Raw genomic sequence first — 14395 nt, 5'->3', positions numbered from 1 at the left:
TCATGGAGGATGTACCAGAGTTCTAGCACAAGGATACTCACATCTTGTAGGAGTTTCTCTAAATTCTCTTGAAGTTCATAGAAGTAGTGTGATGTAATGAGACGATTCTGGGATTTATCCAGGCAGTCTCGGGCTATCTCAATCACCTGATGATGAATAAAGCTCAAGGTTCCATCTGCCAAGGGCAGCACACTGTCTGGCATGTTAGAGGAAATGAATTCTGCAAGATGCTCTTCCATTTGCGCAGTGGCCTGCAAATAAAAGCAGGAAAAGTGACACTTCCCTTCTAGTTGCAGCTCAGTCGGGAGCTCAGCCTGAAGGACTGTTAATAGCCTGAGGATACGCTCTGTGATCCTGGTGTCCTGATGCTGCATTTGGGGAACCCAACAACTACACATATGAAAAGATCACCCTTAAGTCACATCAAAACATGGTCAAGGGGCGCCTGGGTGGTTCAGTGGGTTGTGTCCAACTCTTGGTTTCTGCTCAGGTTGTGTGATCTCAGGGTTGTGGGATCGAGCCCCCCTAGGGGCTCTGCGCTCAGTGGGGAGTCTATTTCTCCTCCCTCTCCCTCTGCCCCTCCCCGGGCTCGTGTACTGTCTCTCTCTCTAAAATAAATAAATAAATCTTTAAAATGAACAAAAACATTATAGTCAAGGCCCTCTCTCATCTGGCCTTGTCTATCTCCCCTCACTACTTGGAGGCTGTGCTCTTTTGCTCTGAGGACCTGGAAGTGGTTGCTGCCCCCCCATCCCCCAGCATGCAGTCTCAGGCCTGTTGATGCTGTTCCCTGTGTGTAGCTTCTTCACCTGCCAGGTCTGCCTGGCAAACTCCTAGCATTCCTTCCAATTTCAGTTCCCACATCATCTGTCTCTCCTCTGGGAAGTCGTTGATTCCTCCAGGCCACCTGGGGCCTCCTTTCCTCTGTGCTGCCGCTGGCCCTCACAACTGCAGAAACTTACTGTATGGACACTGCTGCTTTTTAAAGACTTCCCTGTACTGGGAATTTCATGTCAGAGAGAATTTATCTCAGGGTCCTCTTACTTGACCTTAGGACCCAAATGGACTAAGCAGATGCTCAGAGAGTGTTTATTGAAGGTGTGAACCTGCCTCCTCATGGACCTGGACCCTCAGAAGAGCAGAACAGGTGTCTGGCTCAGAAGCCTCTTGGGGACCTAACTTCATAGTCATGCCAAACGATAAATTATACCAGTTAACAAGTTTCTACTGCCTATCTAGGACTTGGCCTTCTTTCCTTTGCCAACAGGTGGCAATTTCTGATTTCCAGTGTTTGTTTAGGGGTGTGTGTCTGATATTTTCACCATAAGAATTTTTGCCACATTTTTACTGCATAACTAATTGGCCATAAGGCAATTTTGCTGTAAAAGAAAACAATAACTGGTTGATAGTTTCATTTGACAGTTTGGTTTCATTTCTCCAATGATGCAGTACTCCCACTCTTCATATAAATCTTAGCCTTCATAACAGTCTATACAGTGGCTCAGAGTTTTGAACCTACATTTCCCGTAGAAATTTGGAACGTCTATAAACGGACACGTGACAATATGCCAAGGACAAAGAACAACATGGAAGGCTTTCACAATGCAATACAAAGCTCAGTTATAAATATGTATCCTCGTGGGACGCTTGGGTGGCCCAGTCAGTTAAGTGTCTGACTCTTGGTTTCGGCTCAGGTCGTGATATCGGGCCCGCATCGGGCTCTGTGCTTGGCTTGGAGTCTGCTTAGGATTCTCTCTCTCTCCCTCTGCCCCTCCCACTCATGCTCGCTCTTTCTTAAATCAATCAATCTTTAAAAAAAAAAAAAAAAAATACCCTCGTATGTAGAAACTGATACTTCTCTTAATGAAGGAGGAAATTTTGGTGAAAAAAGAAAAAGTGTGATGCCAAGCAAGAAGATGAATCAACAAGCAAAACCAAAATCTATAATGCTATGACCAAAAGACTTTGAAGATAAGTGCTTAGGTACAATCAACAAAACAAAATCAGTCCTTTGTGCTGTCTTACCATGAATCTACACTATACATTTTGAAAGTATTAAAATATTCTGTATTTTGCAATAGTCTTTTAATTTTGTTATTTGTTTTTTTCTTTCATTATGCCTTTTTAAATAAATGTCCTTCATTTATCTTGGGGGACCTTAGTTTTTACAGCAAAATTGCCTAGTGGCCAATTAGCCATGTAGTGAAAGTGCTTATGTGAAACTACCTAGAACCGCATATATAAACACATATCTAAGTATATGTGCACATAGGTATGTGTTGTGTGGAGAGAGAGAGAGAGAAGCAGGGGAGGGGAGAGGGAGTGGAAGGAAAGGAATCTTAATATATCTTCTCTAACAGTGCATCTTTACATTGATGGAGACAAGCATACAAAACACATGCAATGCTAGAATGACAATACGATACCTAATACATATAAGGAGGAGGAGGAAACATGTGAGGTGCATTTTAAACACTACACACTCCTAAACTTTTTAAAAAAATTCTTCATTTAAATTCAATTTAGTGGGCGCCTGGGTGGCTCAGTTGGTTAAGTGACTGCCTTCGGCTCAGGTCATGATCCTGGAGTCCCTGGATCGAGTCCCGCATCGGGCTCCCTGCTCGGCAGGGAGTCTGCTTCTCCCTCTGACCCTCCTCCCTCTCATGCTCTCTGTCTCTCATTCTCTCTGTCTCAAATAAATAAATAAAATCTTTAAAAATAAATAAATAAATAAATAAATTCAATTTAGTTAACATATAGTATATTTTAGTTTCAGGGGTAGAATCTAGTGATTCATCAGTTGCACATAACACCCAGGGCTCATTACATCACATGCCCTCCTTAAGGCCCATCAGCCAATTACCCCAAGCCCCCCCACCTCTCTTCCAGCAACAACCCTGTTTGTTTCCTACTGTTCAGCGTCTCTTAAGGTTTGCCTCCCTCTCTATTTTCATCTTATTTTTCCTTCCCTTCCTCTATGTTCATCTGTTTTGTTTCTTAAATTCCACATGAGTAAAATCATATGGTATTTGTCTTTCTCTGACTGGCTTATTTCACTTAACATAATACCCTCTAATTCCATCCATGTCATTGCAAATGGCAAGATTTCGTTCTTTTTGATGGCTTAGTAATATTCCATTTTATACATATATATATATATATATATACACACACACCACATCTTCTTTATCCATTCATCAGTTGATGGACATTGGGCTCTTTCCATAGTTTGGCTATTGCTGCTATAAACATTGGGGTGCATGTGCCCCTTCAAATCACTATGTTTGTATCCTTTGGATAAATCAGTAGTGCAATTGCTAGGTTGTATGGTAGCTCCATTTTTAACTTTTTGAGGAACTTTCATACTGTTTTCCATAGTGGCTACACCAGTTTGCATTCCTACCAACAGTGCAGGAAGTTTCCCCTTTCTCCACATCCTTGCCAACATTTGTTGTTTCCTGACTTGTTAATTTTAGCCATTCTCACTGGTGTGAGGCGGTATCTCATTGTGGTTTTGATTTGTATTTCCCTGATGCCAAGTGATGTTGAGCATTTTTTCACATGTCTGTTGGCCATTTGGATGTCTTTGGAGAAATGTCTGTTCATGTCTTCTGCCTATTTCTTTACTGCATTTTTTGGGTGTTGAGTTTGAGAAGTTCTTTACAGATTTTGGATACTAGCCCTTTATCTGATAGGACATTTGCAAATATCTTCTCCCATTATGTAGGCTGCCTTTTAATTTTGTTGACTATTTCTCTTGCTGTGCAAAAGCTTTTTATCTTGATGAAGTCCCAATAATTAATTTTTGCCTTTGTTTCTCTTGTCTCTGGAGATGTGTCTAGCAAGAAGTTGCTGCAGCCAAGGTCACAGAGGTTGCTGCCAGGGTTCTCCTCTAGGATTTTTATGGATTCCTATCTCAGATTTAGAGGTCTTTCATCCATTTTATTTTTGTGTATGGTGTAAGAAAGTGGTCTAGTTTCATTCTGCATGTGGCTGTCCAATTTCCTAACACCATTTGTTGAAGAGACTTTTTTTTTTCCATTGGATATTCTTTCCTGCTTTATTGAAGATTAGTTGACCACAGAGCTGAGGGTCGTCCATTTCTGGGTTCTCTATTTTGTTCCACTGATCTCTGTGTCTGTTTTTGTGCCAGTACCATACTGTCTTGATGATGACAGCTTTGTAATACAGCTTGAAGTCCAGAATTGTGATGCCTCCAGCTTTGGTTTTCTTTTTCAACATTACTTTGGCTATTCAGGGTCTTTTCTGGTTCCATACAAATTTTAGGATTGTTTGTTCCAGCTCTGAAAAATGCTGACAGTATTTTGACAGGGATTGCACTGAATGTGTAGACTGCTTTGGGTAGCACATTTTAACAATATTTGTTCTTCCAATCCATGAGGATGGAACATTTTTCCATTTCTTTGTGTCTTCCTCAATTTCTTTCATAAGTGTTCTATAGTTTTCAGAGTACAGATCCTTTTACCTCTTTGGTTAGGTTTATTCCTAGGTATCTTATGGGTTTTGGTGTAATTGTAAATGGGATCGATTCCTTGATTTCTCTTTCTTCTGCACCATTGTTAGAGTATAGAAATGCAACTGACTTCTGTGCATTGATTTTATATCCTGCCACTAATTCCTGTATCAGTTCTAGCAATTTTCTGGTGGAGTCTTTTGGGTTTTCTAAATAGATTATCATGTTATCTGCGAAGAGTGAAAGTTTGACTTCTTCTTTACTGATTTGGATGCCTTTTCTTTCTTTCTGTTGTCTGATTGCTGAGGCTAGGACTTCCAGTATTATGTTGAACAACAGTGGGGAGAGTGGACATCCTTGTGTTCCTAACCTTCCTTAGGGAAAAAGCTCTGTTATTTTCCTATTGAGGATGATATTTGCTGTGGGTTTCTGCATATGGCTTTTATGATATTGAGGTATGTTCCCTCTATCCCTACATGGCGGAGAGTTTTTATCAAGAAAGGATGCTGTATCTTGTCAAATGCTTTTTCTGTTATCTACTGAGAGGATCATATGGTTCTTGTCCTTTCTTTTATTAATGTAGTGTATCACACTGATTGATTTGCGAATGCTGAACCATCCTTTCAGCCCAGGAATAAATCTCACTTGGTCATGGTAAATAATCCCTTTAATGTACTACTGGATCCTATTAGCTAATATCTTGGTGAGAATTTATGCATCCATGTTCACCAGGGATATTGGTCCGTAATTCTCCTTTTTGGTGGGGTCTTTGTCTGGTTTTGGGATCAAGGTAATGCTGGCCTCACAGAAGGAGTTTGGAAGTTTTCCTTCCATTTCTATTTTTTTAAACAGTTTCAGAACAATAGGTATTAATTCTTCTTTAAATGTTTGGTAAAATTTCACTGGGAGGCTATTTGGCCCTGGGCTCTTGTTTGTTTGATTACTGATTCAGTTTCTTTGCTGGTTATGGGTCTGTTCAGGTTTTCTGTTTCTTCCTGTTTCAGTTTTGGTAGTTTGTATGTTTCTAGGAATGCATCCATCTCTTCCAGATTGCTCTGGCATATAATTGCTCACAATATATTCTTATAATTGTTTGTATTTCTTTGGTGTTGGTTGTGATCTGTCCTCTTTCATTCATGATTTTATTTATTTGGATTCTTTCTCTTTTCTTTTTTGATAAGTCTGTCTAGGGGCTTATCGATCTTATTAATTCTTTCAAAGAAACAGCTCCTAGTTTAATTGATCTGTTCTACAGTTTTTTTTATTCTATATCATTGATTTCTGCTCTAATCTTTATTATTTCTCTTCTCCTGCTGGATTTAGGCTTTATTTGCTGTTCTTTTTCTAGCTCCTTTAGGTGTAAGCTTAGGTTGTGTATTTGAGACTTTTCTTGTTTCTTGAGGAAGACCTGTATTGCTATATTCCTTCTTAGGACTGCCTTTGCTGCATCCCAAAGGTTCTGAACTGTTGTGTTTTCATTTTCATTTGCTTCCATATATTTTTTTAATTCTTCTTTAATTTCCTGGTTGACCCATTCATTCTTTAATAGGATGCTCTTTAACCTCCATGTATTTGTGGTCCTTCCAATTTTTTCTTGTGGTTGACTTCAAGTTTTAAAGCATTGTGGTTTAAAAATATGCACGGTTGGGCGCCTGAGTGGCTCAGTCGTTAAGCATCTGCCTTCGGCTCAGGTCATGATCCCAGGGTCCTGGGATGGAGTCCCACATCAGGCTCCCTGCTCGGCGGGAAGCCTGCTCTCCCTCTCCCACTCCCCCTGCTTGTGTTCCTGCTCTCACTTTCTCTGTCTCTGTCAAATAAATAAATAAAATCTTTAAAAAATATATGCATGGTATAATCTCAATCTTTTTGTGCCAGTTGAGACCTGATTTGTGACCCAGTATGTGACCTATTCTGGAGAATGTTCCATGTGTACTCGAGAAGAATGTATATTCTGCTGCTTTAGGATGAAATGCTCTGAATATATCTGTTAAGTCCATCTGGTCCAGTGTGTCATTCAAAGCCCTTGTTTCCTTCTTGATCTTCTGCTTAGATGATCTGTTTATTGCTGTGAGTGGGGTGTTAAAGTCTCCTACTATTATTGTATTATTACCAAGGAGTTTCTTTAATTTTGTTATTGATTATATATTTGGCTGCTCCCAAGTTAGGGGCATAAAGATTTACAACTGTTAGATCTTTTTGTTGGATAGACCCTTTATTATGATACAGTGTCCTTCTTCATCTCTTATTACAGTCTTTGGTTTAAAATCTAGTTTGTCTGATATAATGATGGCTACTCCAGCTTTCTTTTGAGGTCCATTGGCATGATAAATGGTTTTCCAGTGCCTTACTTTCAATGTGGAGGTATCTTTGAGTCTAAAATGAGTCTCTTGTAAGCAGCATATCAATGGATCTTGTTTTTTTAACCCATTCTGATACTTATGTCTGTTGATTGGAGCATTCAGTCCATTTTCATTCAGAGTAATTATTGAAGGATATGAATTAAGGCCACTGTATTACCTATAAAGTCAATGTTCCTGTAGATAGTCTCTATTCCTTTCTGGTCTTTGTTACTTTTGTGCTCTCTCTCTGCTCAAAGGATCCCCTTTAATATTTCTTGCAGGGCTGGTTTAGTGTTCACAAATTCCTTTAGTTTTCGTTTGTTTTGGAAACTCTTTATCTCTCCTATTCTGAATGACAGCCTTACTGGATAAAGTATTCTAGGCTGCATATTCAACTTAGCATGTTGAATATATCATGCCAGTCCTTTCTGGCCTGCCAGGTCTCTGTGGACAGGTCTGCTGCCAGCCTTATATGTCTACCCCTGTAGGTTAAGGACCTCTTGTCCCGAGCTGCTTACAGGATTTTCTCTTCATTTTTGAAATTTGCAAGTTCACTATTATATGTTGAGGTGTTGACCTACTTTTATTGATTTTGAGGGGGTTCTCTGTGCCTCCTGAACTTGAAGCCTGTTTCCTTCCCCAGAGTAGGGAAGTTCTCAGCTATAATTTGTTCAAATAAACCTTCTGCCCCTCTCTCCTGCTCCTAATCTTCTGGGACCTCTATTATCTGGATATTATTTTGCTTCATGGAATTGCTGAATTCTCTAAGTCTCCCTTCGTGATCCAGTAGTTTTCTTTCTCTCTTCTTTTCAGCTTCCTTATTTTCCATCATTTTATCTTCCATATCACTGACTCGCTCTTCTGCCTCATTCATTCTCGTTTTTATAGCCTTCATGTGGGACTGCATCTTGGTAATAGCATTTTTAATTTCAGCCTGCCTAGATATTAGTTCTTTTATTTCTACAGTAAAGGATTCTATAGTGTCTTCTATGCTTTTTTCAAGCCCAGCTAATATCTTTATAATTGTTGTTTTAAATTCTAGTTCAGACATCTTACTTATATCTGTATTGATTAAATCCCTGGCAATGAGTACTACCCTATTCTTTCTTTTGGGTTGAATTTCTCCATCTTGTCATTTTGTCCAGAAAAGAAGAAAGAAGAAAAAAAATAAGAACAACAACAACAGAAAAACAAACAAACCAGAACAAAAACAAAAACAAAACAAGAAACAAAGAAACAAAACAAAACAAAAAACTAGATCCTGGGTGTGTTTTGGTCTGCTTGTTACAAGAAACTAGATCCCAAAATAAGAAGGAAAAACTTATATATACATACAAAAATAAAATACAATGAAACACAAAATATACATAATGTATATATAAAAATAAAAATTTAAAAATAATTGAATAAAAATCTTTAAAAAAATTTAAAAAAAGAATTGAAAAAATAATAACTGAAAAAAATATTGAAAGACTAAAGATTTAAAAAAAAAAATCAAAACAATGAATACTATATACTGTTTTCCCCAAGAGCTGAAGCTTTGTAGCCCTCTATGATCAGTATACTTGATGCAAGCCAGTTGTTTGAGCTGCTCTTCTGGGGGAGAGGCCTGTAGCACTAATTCTCAGGTGCACTTGCCCTAGTGGAAATTCACCTTCAGTGCACAGGGAGGCAGGGCTTGGTATAGGCAGCTCCGGATTCTACTATGTGGTGCTGTTTTGCTCCCTGAAGGCTTTCAAGCACTGACAGGAGGGATGAAAATGGCGGCACCCTGATCTCTAGCCCTGGAGCTGAAAGTTCGTGCCCCCCTCCCCACTTTGGTGAGCCCTCACGGAAAAGCAGTCAATCACTCTTGTCTCCCTGGTTTCTCTTAGAACTCTGTGTTCACCTGGCCTGTGCCTGAGTGTTTTTATCTGAGTGAGTTTCAAAACTCCAAATTTTTTTTTTTTTAAGATTTATTTATTTGAGAGAGAGAGAGAGCACACAGAGGGAGAGGGAGAAGCAGACTCCCCACTGAGCAGGGAGCCCAATGCGAGCCTCAATCCCAGGACCCTGCAATCATGACCTGAGCCAAAGGCAGATGCTTAACTGACCGAGCCACCCAGGCGCCCCTCAAAACTCCAAATTTTATGGACACCTGCAGCATGAACCAGTGCTCTTTCTCCCAGGGGAGGGGGCGGGTCTCGCCTCGCTTCTGCCGTTTGCTGGACCCCTGCCAGTAAAGCGGTCCCATGACTGCACAGCGGTTCACAGTTTATGGCAACACAGAGCAGAAAGCTGGCACCTAGCCTTGCTGTTCTTAGCCATTTTCCCCACTCTTGTGCCTGGGAACTCTGCCTCACTCAGGCACCTCCATTCTTCTTGTGACCCCGGGGATCCTGAGACCACGCTGTGGACCCTGGGATTCTACCCCACTTTGCCACCTAAGCACCTTTAAGCCAGGGACATATCCCACTGCAGCAGACTTCTGAAAGTTCTGATTTTGTGCTCTGCTGCTTATAATACTTTGTGGTAGCCTCCTTAAGCAGGCTCCCTTCCCTCCACCGTACCCTGCCATATCACCCCGGATTCAAATCTCCACCCCTCCTACCTTCTAAAAAGTGGTCACCTTTCTACTTGCAGAATTGCAGCATCTCTTTTCTCAGATCTCCAATTGATTTCACAGGTATTCAGAATGATCTGAAACTATCTAGCTGTATTCAAGGGACCAGACAAACTTAGGGTCCCTTACTCCTCGGCCACCTTAACTCCACACCCCACTCCTAAACATCTTTATACAGGATCAAGCATAACAGCATGATTCCCCAGCTGTCCATTGTGCCCTCTTCTTCACTCTTCCTCTCTAAAGCCTGGTCCAAGGCTAGAAAACATAGACCATGGGGAGCAGAGAAATAACAGCTCACACTTACTGAGTGCTTACTATGTCCTGGGCATAGTTAGAAAAGTTTAATGCTCATTAATCTTCACAAACTCTATGTGATAAATACTCTCATTATCCCAAATTACAGATGAGGCATATGAAGCTCAGAGAAGTTAAATCATCTGTCCAGGGTCACATAACTAGTAAATGGTAGAAGCAGATTTGAAACCATTTAGTCTGGTTCCAGAATGTGTGTCCTTCCTTACTGCTCTGCTTCACTGTGTATGTCAAGAGGGAAAGCACAGGGCTTCATACCATTTCCCTAAGCCACCCATGTGTGTCCAGGAGACTATACCGGAGTCTAGAAAAAGGACATTCTCAGAAGAGCAGGGAAGCACCGCACACCGCAGCCCCTGGACTCAGAGGAATAGGTAGACGCAGGGAAGTCTGGACAAGAGGCTTGAGGGCTCCATGCTCCTTGTTGTCATGGACAGGAAAACTGTGTCAGTGCCCTGGTTCTGACAGAGCTGGCTATGTTCTGCAGGAACAGGGCCTGTCATGAGGTGAGGTCAGAGCTTATAGGCATGCCGTGGTCAAAAAGAAATGCAAATGGAAAATAAGACCCTAGGTTCCACATACACAACGGTTTCTAGCCAAACTACAGAGCTGCGAAGACTTTTTCTCAGCTATCTCAGGAGAGTAATTTGCCTTCCTTCCTCAGCAGTTTCCTGCTTGGAAACTCTGTCTCCCACCTTCCTGCTCCCTCCGGCCAGCCTCCTCCAGTCCAGCACACCGGTCTGTGCACACTCCGGGCTTGGTGATGAGGCACTGCTTAAGAAATCTGCATAGAATGAACATGCCTTCCGATAGCCAATCCCGTTCTGCAGGGACTCTAACTCAAGGCCCTGATGCGCATGGTTAGAGACAAGGTCCCAGTTCTCTCCTTCCGCATAACAAATGGGGGGGAACACCTTTTTAACATCTCCCCCTAGATACCTCCCCAGGGAGTGGAGAAATAGAGGCCCTCCAAATATGAGCCCCAAACTCAGTCCTCTGTTGCCGCCTCTTCTCCAGCAGTCTGACAGCCTGGCGCTTGTCTCCTCCTCCTCCTGGGTGCCTTTCTGCTCTTCTTGATTACCTCTGGTGAGAGCACTCCATCCCCTCACCCCCAGTCTTCCCACAGGGGCAGCCATCCTCAGGATCCTTACCTTAGGGAATCTTTCTTTGTATACATGATTCATCATTATTATTTCACTGTCGAAGGAAACTGGGGACCGTCCAGGACTAAATAAGAAAGACACATTGTGTTATTTTAGTGCCATGGAACTCTCAAGAAGAAAGATGACCATCCCCAGAGTCCCTGCCCTCCCACTGTCTGCAGCACTCCCACCTTAATGAGTGCTGAGTTCTGGAGTCTTCCTTTTTCCTGAAGCTCCTAGCACACCTTGTTTAGCTCAAAATGGTGCCATCTGGAACCAGGCTACCTTCCTGTAAGAAGCCTGACTTTCACAAAGACCTCTGCCAGGGCCTGAAAAGGCCTAGAAAGGAGGAAACCACTCCTGAGTCTACTGGTGGCTTTCCTAGGATGACCTCCCCCAAAACAGAACTCTCTGGGTCTTCTTTGCTTTGGCCAGTGGGGTTTTGAGTATATCCCAGCGTGTTCTAGGAATCAAATCAAATCAAACCACCACCAGAAACACCAAAGGAAGACCATGTATACCTGTATCCTTTTCCAAACAAGCTGCAGCCAATGAGGCCAATCCAGCCTGCAGTGAGTTATTAGCCTGGATCATCTAAATCTTCCTCTTTGGCCCATGTGCAGTTACATCTTCTTAAAGGATTTCAAAGTTTGATCCACAGAAATGAATGGATATTTGAGTCCTGCCCAGTTTGGTGCCCCTGACATATGACCTAAGTTGAGCTCAGTTCAGAATTTTTCTTCTCTGCCTTTCCTCCCTGGAGTGAGCCACGGTCTGCTTGCTGTATCAGTACGCATTACCAAGTATTTTAAGAGTAATATAGCAGGGATTTCCCTGATACACTATATTCTTCTCAGTCTCATATGGCCTAAAATGAACCTTTTACCCTGTGCATTGCGGAAAGTACCAATTCAGGTATTCCTATGAGCGAAACAAAGAAAGGCACTGAGATCCACACTCCACAAAAACTCATTTGTGTTTTTGATCCTTTGCACAACAGTCCCCGTGATCATCTTCATTAATCTCTGAACTTGAACCCATCTTTGTGGTCTGGCTCAGCTTACTCCCTGATACTCAGGGAATATAATCCCTGAGGAGATTCTTCGTGGCAGGCCCTGCTCCTCTGGGTTCCCACCCCGAACATATTAGCCAATTAATCATTTCCTAGGAGCTCTGGAAAACTGACCTCAGTCACTAAAGCCAGGCCCATTTTAATTTCCACCCTCTTCCTTACCCTGGAATTTTGGCATAATTTTAAACCAGCTAATGCCAAAGAAAAGAGCTAATTAATCAAAGGAATTCATAGATAAATCAGCTACTAAGGTTTGTTTGGTTTGATGAGCCCAGGTGATTCAGAGAAATGAGTGAGATTCAGATGGGCATTTCATTCTGCTTCTGAAATGGGCTTCTTCCCCAAGTCAGCCGCAAGTGTCTTCAGCAGCACCTTTTGTAGCTGGTTTAGTTCCTATACCCTGGGCCTGTGGGTTCTGCAGCCAGGTAACTATCAGAATGGATGATACTATTACTCTCCTTTTGCTAAGTGGAGTTTAAAGTATATTCCCACTGCTAACTACCCTCAAAGGGAAAAGAGAGGGACCACTTGACAGGGTCATCAGGTATGCCTGAGCATCACTGGCCTTGGCTCATTTGAGCTAAGCTCTGGGTTGGCAAGCTACGGCCCACAGACCAAATCTGGTCCACTGCCTGTCTTCGTAAACAAAGTTTATGAGATGTCTGTGGATGCTTTCACACTATAACAGCAGAGTTAAGTAGTTGCCACAGAGACTGTATGGCATACAAAGCTTCAATTATTTACTCTCTTGCCCTTTATAACTGTTTGCCTATTCCTACGCTGTGCAGAAAAGCCGAGCTCCACAGGCCCTGGGGTAGCAGGCAGAGAGGAGCCCTCACCTGAGGCTGCGAGAGCGGGGCCGCATGGCCGGAGACTGCCGTCCCTCCTCATCTGGTACACTCTCTGTGCTGAAATGCTTCGTCAAAAAGTGCAGCTCATCGGCTGTAGGCTGGAAGGGCAACTGGTGCAGCTTTTCCTGTGAGGAACATGATGACTAGAGAGAAAAACATTAACAAGCAGCATTACAGACATGTCTCAGGGCAGTCCAGGCACAGAGAGGACTTCCCAAAGCTAACCCACAGCAGGCCTTCTTTGCCTTGCTCCTTTTCGCCTCCATTGTGCACGATTCCCCTCTCTACTCCTTCCGAGGCTTCAGTCCTGAGGAAGCCAAGATACTAGGAACCTTCATGAGTCTGGCAGGCAGTTGGATCCAGGCATTCACAAGGTGTGGGTGTCTGTAACTACCTAGGGAACCTCTTTTGGTGGCAAAAGGCAGATTCTTCTGCATGGATGCTTTACCCTCAGTGAAGCTTTTGGCTAGTTGCAATGCCAAGTAATTAATAAATCATGCTTCCCGGCTTAGGAATTGTCCCAGGTATACTCAGCCTACATATGAAATCCCTGGAAGTTTTCCCTTCCACAGTGCTGGGAGAACTTAGTAATGTTTCCTTTCGGCTGTTACCCAAAGGGCAACTGGCACGGTTGAGGCTAGGAAGACTGTGGCCATACTCTAGGGACACAAGTAGGCAAGAAAATCTGGCAGGGAAGAAAATTACTTTTAGATCTGGAACCCAAAGATTAGACGTGACCTGAAAATGACGAAGAATTCCAAACAGGGCCCAATGACTGAGATTCCAGACAAGAGCCCACTGCCATCCACGACAGACCACGTGAGGGAGCGAGCCATGCTCCTGCAGGCATCCCAGAGATGCAGCGACCGCGGTGACAGCCTAGTACAGCACCAGAATCGGGGAAGGCCCCCTTTCCTGACAAAACTGGCTAAGAGAGCAGGCAAGTCTAACATCATTGGCTCAGTTTCTGTTCATCAACTGATGAAGGATCTGGGGTTTAAATATCCAAATTCCATTTAGAGTCAAAGCTGCAGCACCACACTAAGAAAACTCGCTTGCCACAAGTAAGTCTCAATACCAAGTGAGAAATCAGAATTTTTGGGGGGGCAAACAGCACAGGCTTCTGTCATGGAATGCTATAATACAGGAAGCTCTAAACAGCTTGGGGGAGGTCTCCCCAGGGCTCTGTCTTGGCCACATTTTGGAAAATGGGTTGCACAGAAACTGTAAAAAGTATCTTCACCCAACTGCCACTGACAGGAAGTAAAATTTTTGTATCCCAATAAAATAAGCAGCAGCCATGGGTTGAGTCTATTAAAATTTACTGAACAGGTATATATTATATATATAATATGACTCTTGCCTTAGGTCTAAAAAGTCACCTGTCCGGTAAAGGTTTATAGGGAAAGCGGTATTTACCAGGGAAAGATCTGAAGCTTAACTGCCGCTAAAAGACCAATGAGACCTTTGGATTACTTTATGAGTTATATCTAGGTCAAGGGAGGAAATGATACTCCTTCTACCTGCTTGGGAGTCACAAATGTCAACAAGCTGCCCTGGGAAGACTGGAAGAATGGTGGAGGACATGGGGAACGGGCCA

General features: G+C 42.6%; 1 protein-coding gene across 12 annotated transcripts in view; it reads right to left on the bottom strand.

Annotated features, from left to right (window-relative positions):
- Window positions 1-14395, bottom strand: part of MAST2 (microtubule associated serine/threonine kinase 2) — a 198896-nt gene that overhangs the window by 18831 nt on the left and 165670 nt on the right. For all 12 annotated transcript variants that reach the window (XM_081818316.1, XM_081818317.1, XM_081818314.1 and 9 more), the window contains 3 exons: window positions 12784-12938; window positions 10882-10957; window positions 42-251 (listed from right to left, as the gene is read on the bottom strand). In XM_081818316.1, coding sequence (XP_081674442.1) covers window positions 42-251; window positions 10882-10957; window positions 12784-12938 — 441 coding nt within the window. The remainder of the gene's footprint in view (window positions 1-41; window positions 252-10881; window positions 10958-12783; window positions 12939-14395) is intronic.

This window comes from Leptonychotes weddellii, chromosome 4 (genome assembly GCF_054177405.1).
Source record: "Leptonychotes weddellii isolate Sample4059 chromosome 4, ASM5417740v2, whole genome shotgun sequence".
In the NCBI taxonomy this organism is placed as follows: Eukaryota; Metazoa; Chordata; class Mammalia; order Carnivora; family Phocidae; genus Leptonychotes; species Leptonychotes weddellii.
The sequence above is the reverse complement of the archived record's forward strand: the minus strand, read 5'-3'. Positions and strand labels throughout refer to the sequence as shown.